Source organism: Opisthocomus hoazin, chromosome 2, assembly GCF_030867145.1.
Source record: "Opisthocomus hoazin isolate bOpiHoa1 chromosome 2, bOpiHoa1.hap1, whole genome shotgun sequence".
Taxonomy (NCBI): Eukaryota; Metazoa; Chordata; class Aves; order Opisthocomiformes; family Opisthocomidae; genus Opisthocomus; species Opisthocomus hoazin.
This window is the reverse complement of record NC_134415.1, coordinates 71,200,987-71,216,105: the sequence shown is the minus strand read 5'-3', so window position 1 is coordinate 71,216,105 and position 15,119 is coordinate 71,200,987. Positions and strand designations below refer to the sequence as shown.

Genomic DNA, 15,119 nt, shown 5'->3' with positions numbered 1-15,119 from the left:
TGCTGCCAGGGATAATGAAGAGAAACATGTCTGCGTGGTCAGCGAGTCCTTTGCTTCCAGGATCCGCTGGCTCGTCGTGCCTGGGGCGGTCTGAGCGTTCCCAGGTAGCGGCAGCTGCCTGCTGGGTCTTGCTCTTGCCAAGCATGGGTGCCCTGCGACGCTGCTCCGAGTGCCCCCAGGGATGTGCAGCTCGGCTCCTTGGAGGTGGTGGTGGTAGTGTGCCTTGTCCTGGGGGAAAGGGTTGGGCTCTCTTATGTGTTTTTCTCTCCAGTGTTTCCCGGGAGGGCTGTTCACCAGACAGACTGGATCCTTTGCCTCTTTCACCACCGCGGTTTCCAGGACCTGCGCCCAAGGCGCCTGCGGAGCAGTCCTCCGCAGCACTCAGCTGTATCACTGCCGTGGTCCATCTACCCCTGTAGCTCTCTGGGGAACTCTGCCCACAGGGAGAAGGCAGAGTGTTCTCTTTGTAGTTTCACACGAGGTTTACATTTTTTAAGATTTTTATCTCTTTTAAAAAAAAAAAGAGATAAAATGGCAGGAATATGCATAAGCCAGGTACATAAGGAGCACGAGATAGTGCGTTTGAAATGATATTCCACATCTTTTGTTCTCCAAGGACAGGTGTGAGGGAGTCGTTCTCAGGGACTCTGCATAACGCAAGCCTGGTATTCTCAAGGCAGGCTTTTAATTTCTCTTCTTCAACAAGTTGCCGTATTGTGCTTGAAGTATACTGTGGGAAGTTAACCTAAATGCTCTGAAAAGTAGAACTCCTTTCACCTGCATTTAAGTAATAATACAAAATTAAGCCACATCTTTTTTATTTTGTGACTCTCTTGCTCCCAGCTTTCCACACTGATGTTTCCTCATGTCTCGTCAGTCTGTCATGATGTCTGTGATGCGACTCGTCAAGTCGTACTTGGGATCAGTAGTGTGTATAAACTGACTTGCTCTTTTCTGTGGCTCCCGAGGATCAGCATGATGAAGTGCTGGCAGTCAGCAACACATCAGATGCTGATGTCATCTCCATACATGAAAATAGGGCACGCGTCCTGTATCTTTAGAGTCTTTCTGATTTTCGTCTATATTTTAGTCCTATAACCGTGTAATCACCAACCAGTAGAGAAGGCGGTACAGCATGTCATTTGAAGAGACGTTGTCCCGGTCTGCTAACATGGCATAGCCTTCCCAGGCAAGCTGCTCTGTGTCAGAGCAGCAAAATGAATTAAGGAAAATGGTGTGTGTTAACAGTTTTCTAAAACGTGTGTGTCTTCTTTTGTGATGCCCAAGTATTCCTTCCCTCAGCCCTGCTCTGTTGACAGGCTGATTTTCCTCACTCTGTATTGTCTTTGAGTCCGTCATATAGTGAGTAGTCAGAAATTTTATGGTGGTACTTCTGTGATAGATGTATTTAGGTACTGACACTTACCTGAACAGAATTTACAGGTAATACTGTCTGTCAGACCACAGAAACGCCAGTAGGCAGCTTCTCATCCATCCATGTCCAAAATGCTCCTGAGCCTACTTAGACCCAAAGTGAGTAAAAATTCACTGAACCTTTTTTTCTGCATCCCCTCATCTCTTGAAATAATCACTGACCCTTTTTACCTCCACCTTTTGTATAAGAAACCTGGAACTAGCTCTGACAGTCAACATATCCCTTCCAGTGTAAGGTTTCATAAACAGTTTAAGCCAATCATCTAAGGTGTCCACGCTCCAGGTAAAGGAGGATGTGCTGCCCATCCTCCTCTTCCTGAGCCCAGCTGGGTGATCCCAGTCCCAGCCTTCAGCCATTGCCAGCCCAGGCTGCCAGGAGCTGCTCTCCCTCGGCAGACACCTGGAGACCTCAGCTAGTGCAGGGCTGGAGGCAGGAATGCCTTTAGGAAGACGGTCTGTGGAGTTGCCCCTTTTGGCAACAGCTTCATCGCAGGTTGGTTTAAGCTGCTCATGGAGCTGTGCCCAAATCCCGTCTGCTCCAGGGGGACTAATGCTGGGTCTTTTTTCAGGGGTAGCTGTACAGAGTCAGATGCATTAAGGGTTTGTCACTGTCAAGGTAGACTCGTTGAAGAAATTAGTTAATGTGTGAAAGAGTTGTCTTCTAAGCATTGCTTAGTATGAAATGTGTATCTGGTGTTTTTTCTAAAAAAACCCCCAACCAACCAAACAATGTGCAGATCAAATTATATGTTGAGGATTTTTAGTGTTTCCTAATGGAAGTCTTGCTTTTTCTCATTCCCACCATTTTGTTTCTTAACTTAACCTGAATGAACTCCATCCAGCAGAGGCCTGAGAAAGACAGTGTGAAAGCATTCCTTCCTGTACCTGGATTTTCTTCAGTAACTGAAAACAGGATGTAGAATTTGCGTAAGAATAGAGTTCCTGACCACGCAGTTAGATAGCAAGTGTCTGAACAGCTTATCCGGGCAAGTGACGGAAAAAAAGAACAACCTTCTCTGTCTGATCTAAGGATTTGTGTGGCTTTCTTCTTGCAGTTCCCAGTAATGCAGCATATTTCTGTATCATGTTTGAAGATTGACGTACTTCAGCTATGCTGTGCGGTTTGATCCAGTTTATGAGTTACAGCACAAGCACCTGCATGGAGTATACATCTGCAGGTGACAAACTTAGCCAGAAAAGCTCTTTCACACGCAGTGAATAATGGGGGGAAATGCTATCCAAGGGAGCACTTACCAGATACTTTATTGCTGTCTTTATCAAACAGGAAAGGTAGAGGCTTTTTTCTCCCTGATTTTAAAGAAAACCAGGGAAAGTAATTTGTTCTATTTTTTTCATGTAATTCACCTGGCTATTTTTGGGGTGTAGACTTTTAAGTCAATGGTCACTGTTGCAATGTGGTAAGACAGCTAAGACCCCCACTGGCTGGTAAATCTGGCAAAGCACAGAATATATTTTATCCTGCAGCTCCACCTGGCTTTATCAGTGCACCCACGAGAGTCTTTCCTCCTATGCAAATACACAAGGAGAACAGGATATTTTAGAAGCAGACTGTCAAACACAAGGATCTTGGGGTAGATTGAATGGTCTTGAACTAGAAACTGGAAGAAGTGACAACAGATGTTATGAACAGCTTCTGATCTTGAGTCTGTGCATTTCTTTTATGTGCATAAAGCCAAACTCGGGATGGGGAGGAGGTTTCTGGATGCTGAGGCTGTGAATACTCTTATGCAAGTTGGTATTTCTGTGGAAGGTTGACTTAACATTGTGTATTTGTATAATTCTAACCATGCTGGTTGGTAACTAGACCATACTGTTGCTCAACAGTCTGGAGGACACAATAATGCAGTTCTGGGGTTCTTGTTGTGTGCATACCCACAGGTTGGTAGCAGCCCATGCTGAAGTTTCTATTGCTGCATCTTACCTTTGGCTGTTACTCTTCTTGGGCTGAAGATAGCATGTGTACCTGCACACTGTGTAGTTACTTCCCTGGTGGCTGTGGATCTCATGGATGGTAGCTATTTAATCTGCTGTTAGGTAGCAGATATCCATTGCTTGCAGGCCAGATGGCTGATAAATGTGGTTCATAAGCTTTTGCTCTGAAGGAGGATAAAGCATTTAGCTGAAGATGCGGTATTTGGCTGCTGACAACAACTAATCTAAGGTGGTGTTGATGTGAAGTAGGGTTTTGGTCTGTCTTGTGAATAGCTCAGGTGAACAAAGTGCTCCCAAGTCCATCTTAGATAGGCTGTTGGAGGTTGGTGTGAAATAGCAGTGGAGAGAGACAGTTATTAATGGTAAACGTAGAGTAGATAAGGAAGAGCCCACAGTTTTGGTGAAGTAGTCACAATAAGCTCCTGTCACAGAAATGGTGATCCCTTCCAGTTGTTACAGACATGTCAGCATTTCACTGCAGCTATCCAGAACCACAATAAACACATGGCTACAAGTATTTCCACAATAAGTATAGTTAGATCATGTACGCAGAGTGCAGGAGAGCACTCGCAGTTCTTTTCTCATCTGAGATTTTCTGTGGATTTCCTTTAGAATGTCACACTTAAAGCTTTGTGTAACAAGATGTCCTTTTGTTTTGCTGCTGCTTTGACTATGTGCAGGAGTGTGCAGGACACCTGGCTGTGGAATGGAAGGCTAAAATTATCACATCTTTGTATCCAGACAGCATCAGCGGGCACTAAAGACAACCTTCAGAAAAAGAAATGCGATGACATGTATCAGACATAGGACTGGTAATAAAGAGAGAAAACAATTAATTGTCCTGTTCTAAATGGAAGAACAGAGTTAGGACCCAACTGCTTCAGCTGTGTTTTTCAGACACTCCTACCCTTCCTCATTCCCATCCCCTCATTCTCCCCCTGCCCTGCCCCTCCTCCCCTCTGTCATCCTCAGTGCTGACACCAAGGTTGGCTAAATGCTGCCTTGCCCCGGGGAGGATTAGGCAGGTTGGGATGGGGTGAGAGTTATCAGATTAGCGTAGGATGAGCAGACACTAAAGCTAGGAAAGTATTTACTGTTCTAAACCATAATCCAAAAAATTAAACTTCCGAGAAACGAGGAACTGAAAACTTGTTTTTGTACAATAATATAGATAGATCCAAATTGTATACTGTTGCATTTTGAAATAGTGTTGCTCAGGTTAGAACCTCACATACGAATGTGATTCATGGTGAAGAGCACTCTATAAAATGTATGCAAAGGTAATAGGAGCAAGATTAACTCTGCTGTTAGGACATATAACTTGTAATTCCATGATGCTTATATTACTGATTTATTCATGGTGCTAGAGGAGCTGCTTGTATCTTGGGTCTTGTTCTCTGCTATAGTAACAGTCGTATAATTCCTTAGAAATAGTAGTTGTTGGATAATTCCTTATGGAGACTAAACTGGTCAAGCTCTATTTTAAAACTGACGAGGGCTTCCTTCCCTCTGAGATCTGTTATTCCTTCTTACTGCTCTCTTGTCAACCAACCTATTTGTTGCTAAAACTTAGTGATTTTATGCCATCTGAATCTTTCTGGTTGTCCATCACGATCTTTAAGAGTAATAAATAGGTTTCATACGTCTGAAATTGTTGTCTTTTTAAAATTTCTTTCTTAAAGTGGCTCAGGCTAGCTGTAGATTACGTTCGTATGTCTGGTGACTATAGTTTTCTTAGGCAATAGTTTCACAGTGCAGCTGAGTGCTATGAAGAGCTTGATGTTCCACAGTGTGCATTAACACCTTGCTGCTGCTGAACGGGAAGGACTTGTGCTTTCTACTACTGCTTGGAACTACATTTTTTTCCCTCCCTCTGAACTGGCACTGGCATGTATCTGACCTCAAGGTAAGATGACTCAATTCACTAGACCAACAAATTACTGAGATAATTGATTATTTTAATCAGTTGAGTAGTCTCTCTGTGGGATCAGATGAGAGGCAGAGTCCAAGGCAGAAAGAGATATGAGGAGAGAGCAGCTCCTCTCCTCTTAGGAGGTATTAATTTGGCTTATGAAGCCATACCCCTGTGTCTGCCCTGAAGAAGAATTGGGTGTCACTGTCACTGCTGAATAATGTGAGATTGAAGGAATCCAGTGCACAAAAGCCATACACTTCTTTGTGGTCTAGCTTTATAAGTCTCTTGAAACTTCAGTCCTGGATATCTTTTGTGTAATTGTACTGCATTACATGCAAACTTTTTTTCTGTCTTAAGTAAACTACGCTTAAAAGTAAACTATGTTTAAAAGCAAGCTACTGAACTGATTTTCTAGGCCACTGAACCTTCACTAAAGTCAATTTGGTAGCTGTGTGGGCTTTGTTCCTATTGCACCCACTAAACCCAAATCAAAAGATTCTTGATACATGATTCTTTCATTTTCTTTCAACTATTTGCATATGGGGGAGTTTGGTTCATCCTGTAAATGCTTTCCTCTACATAAGCAGTATTGACTCTGCTCTTGAGCTCAAGTAGCTTCTGCTTCGACTGTGGTGGGAAAGGGTCACTTCACGTTTTAGTGCAACATGTTCAGGTCGTAAAAAAGTGTTGATCATGTAACATGTCACATTGCTTTGTGCCTCTGCAAAGGAGATAAAGCTGGATTTTGGGGAGGAAGGAGTAAATAAAGAGGGAGTTTCAGTTCCTTGAAAGTATTTGCAGTTTTTCATGTAGAAGCTGAAGTATATGAATATTGTATGAATATCAGTAGCCAAATTCTTATTTAAATGTGCCTTAAAATACCTTATCTGTTTATAGCAGGAGGAGTTACTACCTTTTTTATATCAAGTCTTTGAACTGCTTGCAGTTTTTGTTGAGGCCCTGTATTTTCTGGTGGTCTCTTTATTCCTTTGAAAGAGATGCTTGGAAAATAACTGGTGAAGAATCACAATCGATTTTTACCGAGAACAGAGAAAAGTTGTTCAAGGCATAGATATTTCAGAATCATGTGCTTGGATTTGTACTGATGGAGGAATTGCTATTTTCCTATGGCAGAAGTTTCACTGATGACGGAGCCGCAAGTGTGGTCGTGATGGGTGACAGCTGCCTTTTTGTTTCAAGTGACTTCAGCAGTAGAGAAGGAGGAAGCTAAATGATAATATGATTCAGTAGAAGAAAAATATGCAGAAGTAAAGGTTGGGGGCTTTGCAGGAGGCAGTGGGAAAAGTGGGAAGCAGCACAGAAAAACAGACACCTGAGATGGTGGGATGTTGCGGGTTTTTTTTGTTCGGTTTTGGGTTTTTTTTTCTTCTTCGCTTTTTAACATTGTAGCAATCCACTACCCAAATCTGAGCAGGGAATGTTTCTGTCTAACTTACTGCCTTTTCCTCAGGCGAATAGGTCTGATCAGATGGGCCAAAAGACCTTTTTATGGATGTGCACCCCAGCTGCTGCAGCTGCAGCTGGCTAAAGGAGCGAGTGGGGCTGGCATAATATCTCTTCCTAGAAGGCTGCTGTGGCCTCTGGGACGTGCTGGAATGTCAGAGTGGGCTGAGGGTGTCCCAGAACAGGGATCCGGTCCCTGTGGTGGTCAGGTTCATCTGCGCTTGACAAGAGCTGAAAGAAAGACTTTTTGTTTAAAAGTAACAATTTTGATGTGAATGTTGTTCAGCTTCACTTTTGAGAGCCATGAGAAGAGCAAGAAAGGTGCTTGTGGAGACACAGATCATCCTGTACACAACTCTGCACATCACAGCACTGCTGAAGGTTGTTAAAATGCCAGTCTAGAAAGTAGAAATGGAAAAAATTGTTCAGATAAACTGATTTGTCTTCCTTCTTCCTCCTCTACCAGCTCAAGCAGGACTTTCATATTCTTGAGGTCTCTGTGTCTCACTAGAAGGACTTAAGTGGTACTTATTGTACTCATCCCTGTCAAGAGTTGTTAGCAGGGCTCATTCAGTGATAAGGTAACTACTCCAGGAAGCCTTGCTTGCTTAATTTCTTATCAGTACTCTGGTTAAGTTACTCTAGATAAGTGTTCTACCCTGAATTTATTGTGTTTCAGATTCTTGTAAACTACCTTCAGGTTTTCACTCCTTGGTCCTGGTGATTGGCTAGACTGAGGTAATAAAGTGTTATTTCTTCTAACAAATCTGTCAGAGAGATGTAGGACTGGAATGTCCTAAAACAGCAGCGACATTCTCAGCAATGTGGAAAAATATGACTAGTATCGTAGGTTTTTAAGGAAACCCTCATTATGTCATTCCATAAATTAATGGTTTTTTTCACATCTTAAAATCTGTATTTGGTTTTCCTCTGTCCATCTCAAAAAGCATGTAGTAGGAGAAGAAAAACTAATGAGGAGGACAGCCTGTGCGATCAGAGAAGTAGGAAAGAGTCTAAACTATGTAAGTATGGCAGCCTGAAAAAGTGAAATGACTAAGAGAGGATGTTGGAAATCCATGACGTCGTGAATGGTATGGAGAAGGTGAATAAGGACTGTCTGTTCACTCTTAAAATAACATGAATGAGGATGCTCAGTGAAATTAATCAAGTATAAAGTACAAGAAAGGAAGCACTGATTTATGTAGCACATCATGGTACTGTGGGGTTCATTGGCATGGGACTGGTACAGAGGTCTTGAAAGGACTGGGCAGTTTAGTGCATGCTGCAAAAAATTTCTCTATTTGCATGCCGCCTAAGTGTTTGGTAAGTCAGAGATTAATGAGTAAAATGGACTTTTGGTCCAAGTATGCCATTGCCTCTATTCTCTCAGGCAACTGAGTTTACTTGGTGTGGGAACAGGTCAGTCCTTTGGACTTTTGTTTACTTCAGCATTCCTGCTGTTACCAGACCTCAACCTAGCTGATGGCTCGGGAGCTGCCAGGCAGGTGCAGCACTGAGAAATCTTGCTCTGATTTCAGCTGGCAGCAGGTTAGTCCATAACGTTGGTGGTGATGGTATCATCTTGCAGTGGCACGTTGTACGTCGGTGTGAGCAGCCAGGGATTCTGTGCATGCTTCTTGACCTGTTCTATCTACTTATACAGCTGTTTACATAGTTGCAGAGGTGTAATTCTACTATCATGCGTCAAGGACTTTTCGATGATAAACCGATTGACCTCTTTGTCGTACTCCTTCAGTAGTTACTTTCCAAATTATTCCTAGGTGACTCTTTTTTTTTTTTAAGGTTTCCCATAGCATGGCAAAATGAAACATGAACAGTCTGCTAGGAAACAGAGTTAGGTATAAATATATAAATAAGGGCAGAAAAATTTCCATTCCAGACCTATCCATTTTCAATAGGCCTGTATTTTCTTGTCAGTTCTCACTTGGTGGTGTTCTTCTCATTGCTCATTAATTTTACTATTTTTACATAATTCTTATTTTCATAGAATCATGGAATGGTTTGGGTCGGAAGGGACCCTAAAGACCATCTAGTTGCAACCCCCCTGCTATGGGCAGGGACACCTGCCACTAGAACACGCTGTTCAAAGCTCCATCCAGGCTGGCCTTGAACACTGCCAGTGAGGGGGCAGCCACAGCCTCTCTGGGCAACTTGTTCCTGTGCCTCACCACCCTCAGTGTAAAAAATTTCTTTCTTGTATCCAGTCTAAATCTACCCTCTTTCAGTTTAAAGCCATTACCTATTGTCCCATCACTACATGCCCTGTTAAAAAGTCCCTCTCCAGCTTTCTTGTAGGCTCCCTTCAGGTACTGGAAGGCTGCAGTAAGGTCTTCCCAGCGCCTGCTCCAGGCTGAACGACCCCAGTTCTCTCAGCCTTTCCTCCTAGAAGAGGTGCTCCAGCCCTCTGATCATTTCTGTGGCCTTCCTCTGGACCCGCTCCAACAGGTCCATGTCTTTCCTATGTGCTGAGGGCTCCAGAGCTGGGTGCAAGACTCCAGGTGGGGAGGTATTTTACATTTTCCGTGAAATCACAGGTTCAGTCCACCCACTCTGCCTTTTTCCTAAAAATGCGGTGTGATCAAATTTGCGTTAACACCTAGTCAGTTCTCATGGTTGTACAATCCCATCCTCAGTGTACGTGCAGTGCAGGAAAACTTGGCTGGCAGAACCATGAGTCACTATAGCATTAAGCAAATGTCCAAGTTCAAAAAGTATGCAGTGGCATTAATTTTAAAACCTGTGGAAACGTGCAGCTCTTCTGTCTGCTTCTGTCTGAAAGAAATGTGGTTACAGAGGACTCTTATCACACCTGTGTATGCTGTGGGTGCCTCTGGGACTACTAGAGCTGCCTTCAGATCATGTCAGAAAACGTTTGGCTTCCTGAAGGAGAAATGAAAGAGGATAAGGGAACTGCAGAAACAGTATATTATGGTGGTTTGCTTGCTTTGCCAAGCTTTCCACCCCCTCCACTGTAACCTTTCATGTAGGGCATAGCTTGTGACCTTGGCCTCGCTAAGTAAAGTGGGATTAGCAGTACCTGTAAGATTTAATAGATTCATTAGAATTTTTTCATCTTGGGGTCTGAATTTTTTAATTTAGGATTTTATATCTTTCTATGCACAATTAAAATCATAGACTAGTTAAGACTTTCCACTATTCAAAGTTATATGATGTGGTTTGGAATTGTCAAAGCCTGCCGAGCACTTATGCTCAGTGTAAGTATGGTGTCCAGAACCCCTTGTTGGTGGGATTTTAAACAAAGGGAGGGAAGAGGAAAGTATCTGAACAAAAGTGTCAGATTTTTGGTTTCAGAAGGCAGGTAGGTTCACAGTCTGTGATTACTTCTTTTAGCCTGTAGTTAAACAGGCTATACAACATATATTCTTGCACACAGATGTGAAAGAAAAGCAAGCCATCTAATTGTTGAGATTATTTATGATTTATTAACCTTTATTGGCAAAAGGAGGACTGTATTATGCTTAGTCTAAGCTTAATACTAGCTTGTCTTTTGATCTTGTAGTCTTTCACTCGTCTGTACAGTTTTGGGTTTTCAGCTGTGCGTGAGCAAGAGCATCTAGCTCACTCTTCTGTATTGCACCACGGTTATGTTGGGGACCCTACTAAACAAACAGACCCACAGTCCTGTCAGCTGAGAACTAGAGTGTATTACACATCTCTCTGCAACATTGGTATTTCAGGTTGTCACTTTCACTGGATAGTATTTTTTTTAATCTCCAAACTTGGCAGCCAGTTCATTTAGGAGGACCTGAAAAATACAGTGTATTTCACAGGGGAAGAGAGGTGTGAAAGGGAGGAACACACCACCCTAGGTAGGAAGCTGTAGAGGAGATAATTGTCTGTATTGCTAGAGTATTTTGTTGTGGTCTTGTGCCACAGTGCCATAGAGGTTGCTGTCATGGTCAGCTCTCAGTCACCATCCCAGCTCCAAAGACAAAGCTTTGGAGCAAAAATGCTTAGCTAATGCCAAACATCATAAGCTCTGCAGAGAAACTGCTCGTGTTGCATGTTGTTATTCCTCCCATCCACACACAGGCTTAAACTTTTTCACGTTCAGCAGGTACAAAATCTTGCCCCATACCCCATCTCTCTGGGTTACTTTGTTTCTATTTTTATCTCTTACACACACACACACACACACCCCCCCCCCCGAGGTCTTACTGATGCACATCGAGTTAATGTGAAGTAATTATTTTTTACTGTTTCCTACTTTGTGTGCTGTTTCGGAGTTAGGCAAGAGTTAATATGTCTGAAAACTTGTCTACTTTTCCCAGCTAGACCAAATGATTTGCTAAAAGATGAAGTCTACCTATAAACCTTTGTTGTCTCTCTCCAGGGATAGGTTGCAGGCAGCTGAGGTTGTTTGCCTGCATGGGTGTGATAGATGGTTCTGGTTATCCTGGGGTAGCTGAAGTGGTGTCTCCACAGAATGGTGTGAACTCACTCATTGTTAGCTGGGGGAGTTTCTTCAGGCAGGATTGTGTCCCTGTCGGCAGTTGTACCTAAAGTTGTACCCCAGTTCAAGAAAGATGAAGAGCTACTGGAGAGAGTCCAGCGGAGGGCTACAAGGATGGCGAGGGGACTGGAACATCTCCCCTATGAGGAGAGGCTGAGGGAGCTGGGCTTGTTCAGCCTGAAGAAGAGAAGGCTGCGAGGGGACCTAATAAATGCTTATAAATATCTGAAGGGTGGGTGTCAGGAGGATGGGGCCAAGCTCTTTTCAGTAGTGCCCAGTGACAGGACAAGGGGCAATGGGCACAAACTGAAGCATAGGAAGTTCCGTCTGAACATGAGGAAGAACTTCTTCCCTCTGAGGGTGACGGAGCACTGGAACAGGCTGCCCAGGGAAGTTGTGGAGTCTCCTTCTCTGGAGATATTCAAGACCTGCCTGGACAAGGTCCTGTGCAGCCTGCTGTAGGTGACCCTGCTTCGGCAGGGGGGTTGGACTAGATGACCCACAGAGGTCCCTTCCAGCCCCGAACATTCTGTGATTCTGTAAAGAATGGGTTAAGGAAACATCTACTATTTGCCACTGCTTTATCTGTCGTGTTGGCATTGTGTTCCTGATGGTGTAATCCTGTGCCCTGCTAGTGTTGCCGTTACCCGTTTTTCCATCCTTCACCACAGACCGCTTTGACTTTGATCAAGGGAAGATGGCGTGACGATTGTGGAAATACAAATGGTCAGAAAAAGGTGGCAAGAATGCTAATTCTAAAAGCTTTATATGTGGGCCTCCAGTCTCGGAGATTAAACGTCTGAGATCAGCGAGTGATGCTCTGTTCCGAAACGCTGTCGGAGAAGAGCCAGCGTCGCCCTGGACGTGTGTGCTCGGGGCCCCTGCGGGTCTGTGTTGGCGGACGGAGGCGGCCTCTGACGGTGTCGCCCCCGGCAGGCGCTGAGGCAGCCGCCGGCCGGCGTTTCTCTTGCTGTGGAAATGGGCCGGCGGGAGGGTCAGGTGCAGCCGCTCCTGGGCCCCTCCTTCCTGCTTGTGTACATTACGGTGGGGCCGGCGAGTCCTCGCCCTTCCTTTTACTACCTGCCTCCTGCTCTCGGCGAACAGCAAAGGCTGTGGCCAAGCCTGAATGCGAGCCAGAAGCCCTGCGCTGCCGTTCCCCAGCCTTTCCTCCCTGAGCTCCTTCCGCAGCTGCCGGCGTGGACCGCAGGATCGGTCCCCCCAGGAGGACAGCGTCTCCCCGCTCCTGGCCCTGGCTGCTGGTTTTGCTGGCCCCAGCCCTGCCGTGGCTTCTCACCTCTCCCCGTCTCGGCCGGCGGCAGCGGGACCTTCCCAAGGGGCCGGGGGCGAGTGGGCTGGGCGAGCGGGGCAGCCATGCGTGGCCTCTCATCGCCCCGGCCCCGCTCTTGGAGCTGGGGCTGCGCGCCGCCCTCGCTCCCTCCAGGTATGCGGGTCCTGGCTCTGGGTGCGGAGGGCGAGCCCCACGGGGGCAGGGATGGGGCTGGCTGGGCCGCTGGCATCCTCCCCACTCGGTCCTCGGCTTCGCTCACCCTCTGCCGTGGTGAGAGCTGGGGATGGCTGCCCTGCTCACGCCTGCCTTTCAGCTCCCGCAGGGATTTCTGCGAGCGCGAGGAGTTTTTCTGCGTACTGCAGCTGATGGAAAATGCCTTCCGAACAAGCTTTATGCTTTCTGATCCTTGGCTGCATACCGTGTGCATGCGTGTTTTGCAGGACTCTTGGCATACTTTTACTTTCGGTGTTTAAAATAGCGTTTAAATACGACTTACTGGTGGTGGTGCTTAACCAGTGTTTGTGGTCGTACCGATGCAGTATCAGTGCGTACATTCATCTGCTGGTTTCTACCTCGGCCTTGATAGCAGCTCAGCACACAAAGTACTTGTGTCCAACTGCTGAACTGTGTAGGAATCGCAGAGAAAAACATGGGAGCTGTTATGTATTGATACGATATCATGTATGCATTACTCTTGTAGAGTTCCTGGAATTCTTACTAAACCTGCTGTACTTGATGAAGTTTTGCTTGCCTTGCAATGCAATTTTAAGGCCTAATAGTTATTTTTGATGTGTCCTTTTCCTGTTCACAGCTGCAATTTGCACGTCCTGTAGACCTCTTTCAAAACACGTTGATAGGCAAACATCTTGAAAGGCAATTACTTCAATAATTTTTTTTCTCTTTAGATGACAATCAAAACAAAACCAATGAGAAGAAAGAGAAAAAAATGGTTTCTCAGAAACCCCATGGTACCATAGAATATACTGTAAGTATTGGTGTGTGCCTTGTTCATGTCTCCTTTTTGGAAGTGGAGTTGTTGAGGTTGAGAAGGAGTCAGTGGCACAAAACTGAAAGCACGAAGTGAATACTGGCTGCAGTTTGGACCTATCTCAGCAGGGGTTGCTCCAAATATCAATGTGTAGGGAGAGCTAGGCTCACGTCCTGAACCACTGTTCAACCCAGGTCCTCTGCCTCTTCTCGCAGCTGCCAGTTCTATTTTTACTTCTGCACCATAGCTCTTCAGTAGAGCAATAGATTTTGTTATGCTGAAAGACACTTCCATTCCACGGTGCTGCTTAGGTCGTCAAGTGGTTGGGCCGTGCCAGGTCCTGAGATGACGCGAGACCTCTTTCTCTAAGCCGGAGCAGGGCAGCAGTGTGCTGCCGCCGCAGCTCAAAGGACCAGCTCTGCCCAGAAAGTCCCGGTCTGAGCCAGCTGGGGCCCTGAGCGGGGGCTGCACCCCGTGCTCCATCACGCAGAGCGGCTGTGGAGGGCGAGTGTCCCAGCTGGGAACAGCACAAATGCCGGACGTGCTGCGGCTGATGAAGGTGTAATGAGCTTTCCAGTGCGTGTCCTTTCCCCACTTGCCAGACTGCTTCTAAATAAGGTGGTGCTGCTTTAAAGGTTTGTGAGAAAAGGAGAGGGAAGTCTGTAACACCTCTCCGTTTTATGTACTGTATAGTATGAGAGAAGATTTTTTTTTTTCTTTTTATTGATACTGGCTTATCACGTAAGCTATTAAACAGAGGGTGTGTTGAGAACATCAGATCTCTTCACTGCAAATAGTCTGTTAGATGGTTTTAGTTCAGCTGGTGTGCTGAATGTGTTCACTGTGGTATCTTAAGCTTCAACTCTTTCTTCAGGCTGGAAATCAGGACACCATAAACAGCATAGCATTAAAGTTTAACATCACCCCAAACAAGCTGGTGGAGCTCAATAAGCTTTTCACGCAGACGATTGTGCCAGGCCAGGTAAATCTTTTATGTTTGTTGTGGGTTTTTTTTATACCTGAAACCTGATAATTTGCTGTGTATGTAAAAGCTTTGTACTACTTCACATATCTTTTAGGTACTTGGATACAAGCATAATGGACAGTAATTTAAATCCCTCAAAGGGGAACTCTCTAGATCGTTACTTGGAGTTGCAGGGGAGCTCTGTAATTGCTGTATCTGACTTTTGTTATTTATTTGCTGTCACTAAAGCTTAAAGATGACTCTGAAGCTCAAGAGGGTAATGTAGCTGTTGCAAGAGTTGGATTCTTGGGAAGCCTAGATAAATGCTATATATAATGCATTAAAGAATTACAGAGTTAGATACAGTAATTGAAATTGTTGTTTGCCATTATGTTGGGGATGAGTCAGTCTCCTGTAAGATGGGAGATAGGCTGTTTTTGGGAAAGTCAGGTAATGGAAATGCGAACGTGAAGGCTAACCACTGGTTCATGAAGAGCAGATCTCTACTTTTGCTTCACAGACATGAAGAGATTGAAGTGTCCTGGTTTGCAGATGGGGAAACTGAGGCACAAAGAGATGGCATGACTTGCCTAAGAATACCCAGCAGACAAAAGCTGG

General features: G+C 45.0%; 1 protein-coding gene across 8 annotated transcripts in view; it reads left to right on the top strand.

Moving 5' to 3' along the window:
• Positions 1 to 15,119, top strand: part of NCOA7 (nuclear receptor coactivator 7) — a 99,137-nt gene that overhangs the window by 55,280 nt on the left and 28,738 nt on the right. For all 8 annotated transcript variants that reach the window (XM_075414112.1, XM_075414113.1, XM_075414106.1 and 5 more), the window contains 2 exons: positions 13,455 to 13,534; positions 14,412 to 14,519. In XM_075414112.1, the coding sequence (XP_075270227.1) occupies positions 13,455 to 13,534; positions 14,412 to 14,519 (188 nt within the window). The remainder of the gene's footprint in view (positions 1 to 13,454; positions 13,535 to 14,411; positions 14,520 to 15,119) is intronic.